At 36.2% G+C, this 12,247-nt stretch overlaps 1 protein-coding gene across 1 annotated transcript in view; it reads right to left on the reverse strand.

The window, feature by feature from the left end:
* LOC144979177 (O-methyltransferase MdmC-like) overlaps window positions 1–9,198 on the reverse strand; it is a 10,511-nt gene extending 1,313 nt beyond the window's left edge. The window contains exons 1-6 of the mRNA XM_078925787.1: window positions 9,137–9,198; window positions 7,312–7,613; window positions 5,765–5,869; window positions 4,944–5,048; window positions 4,178–4,329; window positions 2,289–2,432 (exon numbers count right to left, since the gene is read on the reverse strand). Of these exons, the coding sequence (XP_078781913.1) occupies window positions 2,289–2,432; window positions 4,178–4,329; window positions 4,944–5,048; window positions 5,765–5,869; window positions 7,312–7,597 (792 nt within the window). The 5' untranslated portion in view covers window positions 7,598–7,613; window positions 9,137–9,198. The remainder of the gene's footprint in view (window positions 1–2,288; window positions 2,433–4,177; window positions 4,330–4,943; window positions 5,049–5,764; window positions 5,870–7,311; window positions 7,614–9,136) is intronic.
* Between the last annotated feature and the right edge of the window lie 3,049 nt (window positions 9,199–12,247).

A 12,247-nucleotide genomic window follows, 5' to 3' on the forward strand; every position in this document is an offset into this window, starting at 1 on the left:
ACCCACCAAAGACAAAGTTAAGACACTGAACGCCAAGACCTATATTATACCACCCCTCTCATTGGAAAACCCTTTCATTTCTTAGTAAATACGTAATCGTTGAATAATGCTTGGAACGAGTTAAATAAACATGTTATTCAACGATTGTATGCAGAATATTTTCGCACATTTATTTATTGGTGTGAAATAAGGTGTGATAGATTGGCAATTATAAATAATATTTTGGTGCGCTTGAATACAGTCCCTCGTTTTTAGTTTTGGGTCATTCAATCAGAAGGAGAACGATACAAATTGGATTCATTAGTCTGATGTCACGTCGCCCGGCAACGGCGGCCATCTTGGTTCTAAACAAAGAAAATCATTACTTTTTATTCTTCAAGCTGGCTAGAACCTTTCATATGTCTTGTGATCAGAATGTATAAAAGTCAAAACAATATCATATTTATAATGTTTTTTCTCCTCTGGATACACTTTTCTGCTCGTCGGAGAAATATTTCATAAGGGCGTCCGCCATTGTTCCGATAGTTTAGAGCCAGTCTTACTAAGTTACCATGCGTCATTAGGAAGGAAGTGACGCTACGACTATTGAATCCTATTATGATGAATAGAAGTACTAATACCATTTGGTTACAAATATCTGAATATTTTGATATTAAATTCACATTGTGATATCTAATTGGTCTCAAATGTAATTACTGAACATTTTAATATCAAATTCACATTATGATATCTAATTTTCAAGTAAAATACCAGCTTGAGGCGAGGATTCTATTCCTTTGTATTTACCATTATAATTGGGAAGCAAAGGTTGTGACGTCATACCTTTTCTTCCGGTTCAAACTCATTGGAAGTGTGTAACCAGTCCTTCGGACAATGCATAAACAATGAATAGGTTACATATTGAATCATAGGATGCCATAACTATTTTAGTAGTAGGATGTACTGGCAGATTCTTAGAATTACAGGACATAAAAGAGCAAGGATAGATTATCTTTATTGACGATCAGGATATATTTAGACTAGAAAATAAGATGCCATCACTCTGAAAGAAAAAGATCAATTACACAAGGTATACATTTAGTTCTCCAGAAGAGTGATTTTACACATCCAATGAGATTTGGAACCAGTTTTCTAACATCATACTTTTGTTTCCTATTGTATAAATTGTAGTTCAGCGTGCAAGGCAGTTTTGTTTTCGGATCGTACTCAGATGTTACCGAGTATTGTGTGAATGCGTTCTTCCCAAATTCTATCCCTTTGTTCGTGTCCAATCGTGACCTTCGTAAACTTATGGTCTGATACTAACCAACAAATGACCTCAAAAGATAAGTCGGCCACAAATCGTGAGTTGTATTCAAAATTTTAACCAATGGGATCACTTGTTTCCTTGACCACGGCTAAATCTCACTAGCCGGTCCACAAACCTAAAAATGACGTCAAAAGATGGGTCTTAGTGGTTTTTTCTGTCGGGGCTGTAAGTTAACGGTCCAACCGTGTCCTATCGTAGCTATCGTTATGTTATAGCCTGATACTGAAATCCAAAAGGACTGGCAGTTTGACGTCATTATTTGGTTTTTGCACCGCCTAGTGAGTTGTCGTTAGCAGAGCTCATGGAAACAAGTTATTTCATTGGTTGAACTATTGAATACAACTCACGATTTGTTTTTGTTTTTTTGTGGCAAAAGACTGGCATTTTGATGTCATTTTTTGGTCAGTATCAGGCCATAACTTTTCGAAGGCCACGGTCCTATCCTTCGGTCCAACACAGTGAACACTATTACGAGGACAGAATAATATGTGTAAACATGATTTTCGGGGGGGGGGGGGGGGGGGGGGCGCTCGATGGTTTCTAGGAATGTACAAAACTCACACAAATCATTAAAACAACAAGCTACAACATTGGGATACTGGTCCCGTGTGTAATGAGAGCGATCGATATTCTTGTTTTCAACCAACCAAGTCATCAATCACATGATTTGTTGCTGTCCAATGACTGGGTATTTCTTAACAAATGTAAACTCGTTGCTTTGTTTATGAACGTTGTAAATATACTCATGTATCAAGCTGAATAAAATGACCAATCGTGATGTTAGATATTTCAAAAGCAGATGTGAACACTTTTCACTATGTGGGTCACTTTGATCACATATCCCAATGTGACCAATGACCTGGAGCACATGGAAAGGTAATATAGATCACCCCCATTATTCTCTCTCTGTCCACCAATCAAGGAACTGAATTTGGTAGATAAAGCATTCACTCAATGTTTATAATTTGTTTCAACTTACCACATGTAAATCCGATCTGCCCCTTAGCATTTCTCCAATCTTAGCGGTGGAACTATCCGGTTCCGTGTACAGTGTTCCGAAGTAGTAGGCATTGTCTATGATGACGGTCCCTCCCGGGGCAACAAGGTTGCCATCCAAACAAATCTGTCCAACAGATTGAAATCCTATCGATGTTATGCGTTAAGGTAAAATACTCACAACATCCGTCAACCGGATATATCGAACCAACACACAAAACTATGTGTAAGCTTAGAACGTTTTTTATTTTTATAGTCTGATCGATATAGTTTTGTGAGAACTAATCATGAAAATGGCTGTCTAAAAAGAAAAATAACCAAGAGAAGAGTGATGTCAATTTCGTTCCTTCTCTACGAATGCATATTGATATGATCTATCTATTTTCACGATTTCATTATTTCAATAGGATTCAATAGTCGTAACGTCACTTCCTTCCTAATGACGCATGTAACTTAGCAACACTGGCTCTAAACTATCGGAACAATGGCGGACGCCCGTATGAAATATTTCTCCGTCGAGCATAAAAGCGTATCCAGAGGGATAAAAAACACATAAATTTGGTCATGTTTTGACTTTTACACATTCTGGTCACAAGACATATGGAAAGTTCTAGCCAGCTTGAAGAATAAAAAGTAATGATTTTCTTTGTTTAGAACCAAGATGTCCGCGTTGCCGAGTGACGTGACATCAGACTACTGAATCCAATTGCTATGATCATTTTTGTATTTCAGGAAATGTGAGCTTGTTTATTGATGATATCCGTTTATCAAAAAAGACTCGTATAATATCTGCCAGCCGGATATAACGTACCAACACACAAAACAATGTGTAAACTTAAACGTTTATAGATAGTATGCAGATGACGTCACTCAGGCCTTTGTTATTGTTTTTGCCATCCGCGTTTGTGAGTTTTTCTCACTAAACTGTATTAACCAGACTATAAAAGTTCATGGTTACACAGAGTTTGTGTGTTGGTCCGTTATACTTCCGGATGGCAATGTTGTGAACTCCTTGGCCAAGCGCATTCTATCTATAGTCTGATTAATACAATTGAGTGAGAACTTCTCATAAAAAGGCTGGCAAAAATCAATAATAAAGAGCTGAGTGACGTCAATTTCGTCCTATTTATACTTTCTGGTTGCCAGGCAAATGACCCAATTCAACATCATATAGATAGTATGCGCTTTCTAAGAAGCTCACAACATTGCCATCCGGAAGTATAACGGACCAACACACAAAACTGTGTGTATCCATACACGTTTATAGTCGGGTTAATACAGTTCAGTGAGCATTACTCATAAACGCGGATGGCAAAAAACAATAACAAAGACCTGAGTGACGTCATCTTCGAACTATCTATAACAAAGACCTGAGTGACGTCATCTTCGAACTATCTATAGTGTTAAAGTCCAGATATCTACCTTTTTCTCTTAAGGAAACGAGTCAGTGACGAAAGTCTATTAATATAGATAGTATGCACTTGGCCAAGGAGTTCACAACATTGCCATCCAGAAGTAAAACTGGCCAACACACAAAACTGTGTGTAACCTTGAAGGTTTATAGTCTGGTTAATACAGTTTAGTGAGAAGTACTCATAAACGCGGATGGCAAAAAACAATAACAAAGACATGAGTGACGTCATCATCGAACTATCTATACAATTTTTTAAAGCCCCCCCCCCCCCCCCACCTCCCTTCCAAAAAAGACTATAGACTAAAACAAAAACAGAAAATTAAAAAAAAAAAAAGCAAAAGAAAGCAAAACCAAGAAAAAATACAACAAAATAAAACAAAACCCAAACAAGTAAGGATCTAAAAAGAAAATAAACCCCACATGAAATGAAAAAGCGTGGGTGACGCTATCTATCTTAAAATTGAACTCAACAACAACAAAATAATTCGTCGTGATGCACCTGACCTCAACCTGAAGTAATCTTCATATTCGTCCTTTGAAGCGTCCATGAAAACGGCGTCAAACTTTACCCCATTGTCTCTCATATTTGCCATAGTTTCAAGTGCATTGCCTGGTAGAAAAAAAACGATACGTGACACGCAAATATGTTTAACCCCCTCCCCCCCCCCCTACTACTACTACTACTATTACTAATGCTACTACTAATAGTAATACTAATACTTCTACAAATACTACCATTACTACTACTATTACTATCACTATTAATAATAATAATGATAATAATAATAATAATAATAATAATAATAATAATAATAATAATAATAATAATAATAATAATAATAATAATAGTAATAATAATAATAATAATAATAATAATAATAATAATAATAATAATAATAATAATAATAATAATAATAATAATAATAATAATAATAATGATAATAATAATAATAGTAATAATAATAATAATAATAATAATAATAATAATAATAATAATAATAATAATAATAATAATAATAATAAGAAGAAGAAGAAGAAGAAGAAGAAGAAGAAGAAGAAGAAGAAGAAGAAGAAGAAGAAGGATGATGATGATAATGATGATGCTGATGATGATGATGATGATGATGATGATGATGGTGGTGGTGATGATGATGATGATGATGATGATGATGATGATGATGATGATGATGATGATGATGATGATGATGATGATGATGATATTACCTATAACAATTCGGATCTTGCTTTGGTGAGGTGAATCCTTGATGAGATCTTCCACAAGCCCCTTTAGATAATCCTCGATATCTAGAGTCACAACCTCTCCATCCTCTGAAGACATAAAAACAAATGTACAACGATAATAGATATGGCTGCCTCTATTCTCACCCCCCCCCCCCCCCCCCGGCCGATTGGATTACCGAAAAAAACGTCGCCGGCTTTTTGCGATTTGGATTTGATTGATTTTTTTTTTTAATTGTGCAACTTGTGACAAGAAACTTAACAAATTACTGCATTACAACCTTTGGATTAAACATATAACAATTGTGGACTACTATTATGAAGACTATCATCGGGGGGTGAGAATAGTCACTTCGAATAGATATATGTATTACAAGATGTTATACATACGTCTTTTTGCATTGTACTCTACTATATCAAATAGACCCCACCCCTTCCAACCCTGTCAATTTTTTTCAGAATATTTGTACATCCCCCGCCCCTCTCCAAAACGTATTCGCACCCCCTCTCTGCCCCCCCCCCCCTCCTTTTTCCCTTCTCTTAAATTTCATTATTCGCCTCCCCCCCCCCCCCTCCCTCTTTCCCTTCTATTAAATTTCAGTTCACGAAATGTGCCGGTGAAAAAGGAATAGACCCCGAGAGAAAAAAAAAGAATCGCCTCGGGGATGAAGACAGTAAATTTCATTTTAATATTTTATCTTATTCATTCTTTATTTGTCTCGCTATCGACCTATTAGGGTAATTTTTGATAAAATAATATTTGCATGTACCCCCCCCCCCCCCCCCAAATCATCAACTCTCATTACCAGGTAGGATTTCGGCCATGGACATGGCACTATAGCCAGTAAACATCCCAATGTCAAGGACGCGTTTGGCTTTCTGGGCGCTCAGGTAGGATTTCAAGAACTGACCTAAAGGAAATAAAGGATTTAAAATAAAGTTAGTGTTAGGAAATGCAAGTGCTGGAAGTGGAAACACATGTTTATTTTAGCCTCCAACGAATTTATCATCATAATCATCATCATCATCATCATCATCATCATCATCATCATCATCATCATCATCATAATCATCATCGCCATCATCATCATAATCATCATCATCATCACCATCATCCTCATCATCATCATCATCATCATCATCATCATCATCATCATCATCATCATCATCATCATCATCATCACCATCATCCTCATCATCAGCGTCATCATCATCATCATCATCATCATCATCATCATCATCATCATCATCATCATCACCACCACCTCAATCACCGTCACCACCACCATGATCGTCAAACAGTACTTCATTGTTTAAAATGTAGAAGAAAGAACTTTAATGGCCTAAATAAGAAAATTCATTTTAATTAATTGGTTTTTATTATTTATAAGTTTTGTTCTTTTTTTTTGTTGTTGTTGGGTTTTTTTTTTTTTTGCGATTTTTAGGGAAGTGGGCAGCTGTGTGGTGTTGTGGTAATTATATTCACTTTTGGACCATTCGGCGCACAATGTTGAGTCATCGGAGACGGCTCTTCAGTTTAAGTCTCTCACCACGCTCAGGTATCAAATGAATATTTAGACTGTAACATCGTTGCCTCTGTCGAGATAAGAATTTTACCAGCGGATTTGAAGGCGCCATGTCACGTCTATATTTAATTTTAGGTGGATGTTTTTTGGCTTATATATATGTATATATAGAGGCTCTTTTTTTTTTCTTTTTCAGTTTAAATCGTAACACTCACTTTGCGCAGTGAAAGCGTTTTCTTTTTGTTTTGTTTTGTTTTAATTGAAGGTAGTTTCAGCTTCCTTTATGATTTTCTAATTGTGCATACAAAAAGCAGTTTTTAAAAATCATTTTATGTGTTTTGATACAATACAATGAAGGCCGCTTAAGATAACTTCAATGGGACAAGAGAATAACATTTTTTAGGCAAGGTTTATCTTGTCTTATCCGTATTCAAGGGAAACAAACTTTATATTAAAAATATGTGTTGGGTAAAAATAAAGTAGCCTCCCCTGTTCGTGAAAAATGGAGGGCATTAATTTGTATCAATGATGTGTGCACGGTTGTGTCATTTTGTAGCCTAGATTTCTTTTTTTTTAAGGTTGGGGTTGGGGGAGGGCGGGTGAGGTTGGCAACAGAGCTGGAGGAATCAGGGCACTGTGGAAGAGAAAAAGTTAATGATAACCGGACTAAGACCGATTAGTGTCTATTGTCTATTTAAAAACATACTTTGATTAGATAGCTTATACAAGGGACAAAATAAAACGGGGCGGGTTGAAAAGTTATTTCATCTCAAGCGACTTGATCTTACTTGGACTCCACTCTGTCTATTTCTATGGATACAACTTACCTTCTAAATGGCCACTCATCATGACAGGCATTAGATTACAGGTCGTCTTCTTCTGTTCGAAGACAGTTTTCCAATCATGGTTGTTTGTCTCTTCAACGATCTTCGCACAAGTTGGGCTTTGCTTGGTTGTCGTATCGAGTGTGGCCTGATCTCGTAGTTGACAAAGTTTCAACGATTCTTCCATGGCTTCAATTACTTTTGGATCTGTCCCACATTCCTTCGCTAGGACAATTGTTTCCTTCAGCTTTACAGTAGTAGGATCGTAAATGCCTAATTTAATGGACATGGTGATGAAACCTGGACTAAAGTCGGTAATAAAGAAAATTAAACAATTAAAATAGATTAGATAATAGAAGAAATACATAACAATATAATGTCGCCGTGCAAACATTAAGAGAGAGAGAGAGAGAGAGAGAGAGAGAGAGAGAGAGAGAGAGAGAGCAAACGAACTATTTTTGTGAGATAGAGAATAGAGAGTCAAACTCTTGTTTCTTCTGCTGCCGACGGATAATGTGTCCATTTCCATGTAACTCCCTGCCCCCCCCCCCCCCCCCCCAAACCCCCCGTGTGGTGTCCAGGGTCCCTCATTTGAGAAGGTGCAAGAATAGTCCAACGCCAAGCCAGCGATCGTAAAAGGCGACTAATGGTGTGTGACTCCCCCTTTTTGAGTCACCCGGTCCTCCAGGTTGGGGGTTGTAGAAGTGTTAACAACCCTTCCGTAAAACTCATGGTTACAGAAACACAGACGGACAAATCAAATCCTTTTTTTTTTAGCTTGGGCCACCGAATTTTTTCTGCAATGACAGAATTTAATGAAGGACAACAGAAAAATTAAAGATGCTGATATACAGAGGAGTGATGAGACATGGATCGAGTTAAAAAAAGTTAGCTCAGGATTGTGAAAGATGGAAACTGTTTGTCTGTGGCCTATATATAATACCCTGACCCAGGGTGAAAAAGGCAATGATGATGATGATGATGATGATGATGATGTAACTGTCTGTTCTTGTTCTGGATTGAGATTTATTTATTTTAGTTCTGCCTAGGCAGTTACTGATATTTTTCACAGAAAGGAGAGCAATTAGATTTTTGTTACAGTTAAGTTCTTTTATCATGCAAACATGCCATACAATTGTTTAAAAGCGACAATTTTGCAGAAAAATGCAGGGAGATTTCAGTTCAACCTATAGAAAATAGTGTACCAAAATATTATAAAACCGTTGCTGTCTATATAGTTGAGTCCTTGGAAAAGGCTCTTTACTCAGATTCTATCACCGTACTCATGTGTAAAATGAGTACCTGGCCGTTGACAGCGTTGTCTCTGTCGAAACAAAATGTAATATCGCCTAACAAGCGTTCTACATGTTACTTGTTGCTGTTGTTCAGAGACCCTTTGTACAGCGCTTTGAGCACATTTTAGTAAATATTGTGCTATATAAAAGCTCGCGTTAAATAGACATTCACAGTAAACGTTTTCTCGGTTAAAAAAAAAAGATGGACCTATAACTCTTTAGTGCATGCCCACAACAAAAATTCACTTATGGATTGTCGATTCTCTCCCAATTACATTTTGCCGTTTTAAAACATATTCTTAAAAATCGTTTTCGTATCCTATTCCGGTCTGCTAGAAAACGTTGTATCCAGAGTTATGTATATAATTCTTTTAAATTAACAATTCAAAAATGCAAATGATCTTTACTTAAAAAAGATAATATGGTCATTAATAAGTAATGAAATGTTTCTGAAAGATTATAGATGTGAGTGAACTTAAAAGTGTGAGTATTTATGGAGACAAAAAATTCAAATTTGAAATAAGGCAACTTACAATTATTGAAATGGTGCCGAAAAAAGTCACGGGTTGTCTGTAGTGTGTAGCCTACTGTGTCGAAATGTAAATTCACATTGGTTCAATTTACGCCCGTATCTCTCATTCTCTAATACCCAATATCGTTATCTCATTGTTACCATTCAACCGTAGCCTGGGTATAATCAGAGGTATAAAACGAAAGCCATGATTCAACCAAGTTATATGAAGAGACATATTGTATGTTTTCAGAGCGGGTCGCTTCTCTAATTTTTTAAATCTCCCGCTACCCCTTCCCCCAGCTTCGTATATGTTTTCTCTTCTTTCTCTGTCTGTCTGTCTGTCTGTCTGTCTGTCTGTCTGTCTCTCTCTCTCTCTCTCTCTCTCTCTCTCTCTCTCTCTCTCTCGACCCTACCTCTCTCCAACTGCCTAAAAGTATTTATCCCTTAATTATATCCCCCTACTTACTACGACCATTATCACTCCGAGTGTCTTTTTTCTATCTATCCGTCCCTCCATCCATCCATTCCATTCCATCCATTCATCCATCCATCCATTCCATTTCATCATCCCATTCCTTCCATTCATCCATTCATCCATCCATTCCATCATCCCATTCCTTCCCATCCATCCATCCATTTCGTTCCATCCATCCATTCCATTCCATTCCATCTTATCCATTCATTCATCCACTCATCAATCCATCCATTCCATCCTACCCATCCATCCGTCTGTTTCTTTTATTCTCACCTCGTTCTGTAGGACTTTTAAATAACCTCCTTGTAGATTTCAACAGGATGAAACACCAATGTTGTCGGATTATGTAACACAACGAGGTGAGAATAAATAAATAATTCGCTCCAAGAAACTGTCGAGCACTCTACGTGATTCCAGCTAACTCCCCTCAACCATATTTGTGACCACTCGTCTCAAAACAGTATTAAGTCAGGATGATTAAGATGCTGAAAATGGAATTTGTAGCCAGAAATATCATGCTTAAGTTGAGTTTATATGCTTTATAGAGGAAAAGGAATATCATATTTTACTGTGCTAAATACCAACGTTTCATATTTTTGACCAGTTTAACTATAATTTGACTTTTTAGCATCTGGTCCATCCCGAGATAATACAGTTTGAGACGAGGGGTCACATTTATTGTCTCTGTCTATTTATTCATTGTCTATCAATCTATCTCGGATTATTTGTTGATCATTTTGGTAGAGATGTGGGATCAACTCGATGACCATTTGTTCTGAGTTCAATGTCTAAAAGAATAAAAAGTGTGAAGAAATTTGAAAGGGTGACATACAAGGTACTAAACTCAAAAGTGTGTGTACTGAATAAATACATTTAATCATTATATCATATAAGAAGATCAACGCTATTACCGTTCCTGACTCTTTTCCAATGGGAACGATCTATATTACATTTCCATGTGCTCGAGGTCATTGGTCACATTGCAAAGTGTGCTCAAAATGACCCACATAGTGACAAGTGTTCACAGTTTGAGAAATATCCAACGTTACAATTGGTCATTTTGCTCAGCATGACTCATGGGTATTTTACAACTTTCATGAACAAAGCAGCGTGTTTAGATACATTCAGAAATGTCCAATCGTTTCACAGCAACAAATCATGTGATTGACTTGGTTGGACGAAACCGTGAATATAGATCGCTCCCATTCCCAGAATCGATGATCTCATCGATTTGTTTCGTCTTCAAGTTTGACCTCAAATAGGGCTTTTTATCAGATGACATTATCTGAGAAAGCAAAACAACGGTCAGCATTCATAACACCAGATGCTCTCTATGAGTTTAACATCCTCCCATTCGGCATGAAAAATGCACCAGCAACTTTCTCTAGACTCGTTCATAAAGTTCTTTTCAACCTCAAAGAGTTCTGACGAGGTAGATTACATCATTGTCTTCTCCTCTGATTGGAACAGCCATCTCGTCCATCTCCGGGTGTGTTTGAAAAAAAAAAACAAACTTGATGATGCTTCGTGAAATATCGATAAACTGTGCCTTGGAAATGGAACATTGTCCTACCTCGGATTCGAGATCGGCAGTGGTGTGGTGGGTCCCATGAACACTGAGATTCAAGGAATTCTGTCTTTCTCTATTTCTCTTCTTCTCTCAATCTTGGCTTATATTATGAGCCTTTTGTCTGTGGGTCCGTCTATTTATGTTACGGATCGCATTTGTCTGCTGTCTTTTGACAAAGCGGTTATCTTCAGCCCCTCTATAAACAATCCGTAACACTTTCTGTTCTGAGTTCAACGTCAAAATGAATTAAAAGTGTAAAGAAATATGACGGGGTTCCAAACTCAAAAGTGTGTGTACTTAATAAATAAATACATTTAATCATTATATCAATTTAACGGATATTTTTCCTCTTTATCATGTTTTCAATAATGAAATTCGCTGTTGCACTATCTGCTGAACTTCAAAACAAGTCTGACATAACTTTGGCATCAAATAAGACTTCAAACGATATACAAGATTAAAAAAAACAACAACATGCTGGATTTGCATGCGGAGTGATGTCTACTTAATCTTGTAGCTTCAACAGGGCTAGGTGAATTAGAGCATGTTATAAAATATAGCCGATACAGCTGGTACAATGCTTACTGAAATTGCCAGTCGACAGGCGTAAAATTCCGCAGTTTAGACATTTGTTAATAGAGTTAATATGCACTTTATCTAGATAATCCTCTGCAGCGTATTTTATGTGCGAGCGTCACGATAATTATTATCATTATTATTATTATCATCATCATCATCATCATCATCATCATCATCATCATCATCATCATCATCATCATCATCATCATCATCATCATCATTATTATTATTATTATTATTATTATCCATCATCATCATCATCATCATCATCATCATCATCATCATCATCATCATCATCATCATCATCATCATCATCATCATCATCATCATCATTACTATATATTATTATTATTATTATTATTATTATTATTATTATTATTATTATTATTATTATTATTATTATTATTATTATTATTATTATTATTATTATTATTATTATTATTATTATTATTATTATTATTATATTATTATTATTATTATTATTATTATTATTATTATATTATTAT

The sequence above is a fragment of the Berghia stephanieae genome, chromosome 9 (genome assembly GCF_034508935.2).
Source record: "Berghia stephanieae isolate SIO BIC M18660-M18661 chromosome 9, UCSD_Bste_1.3, whole genome shotgun sequence".
In the NCBI taxonomy this organism is placed as follows: Eukaryota; Metazoa; Mollusca; class Gastropoda; order Nudibranchia; family Aeolidiidae; genus Berghia; species Berghia stephanieae.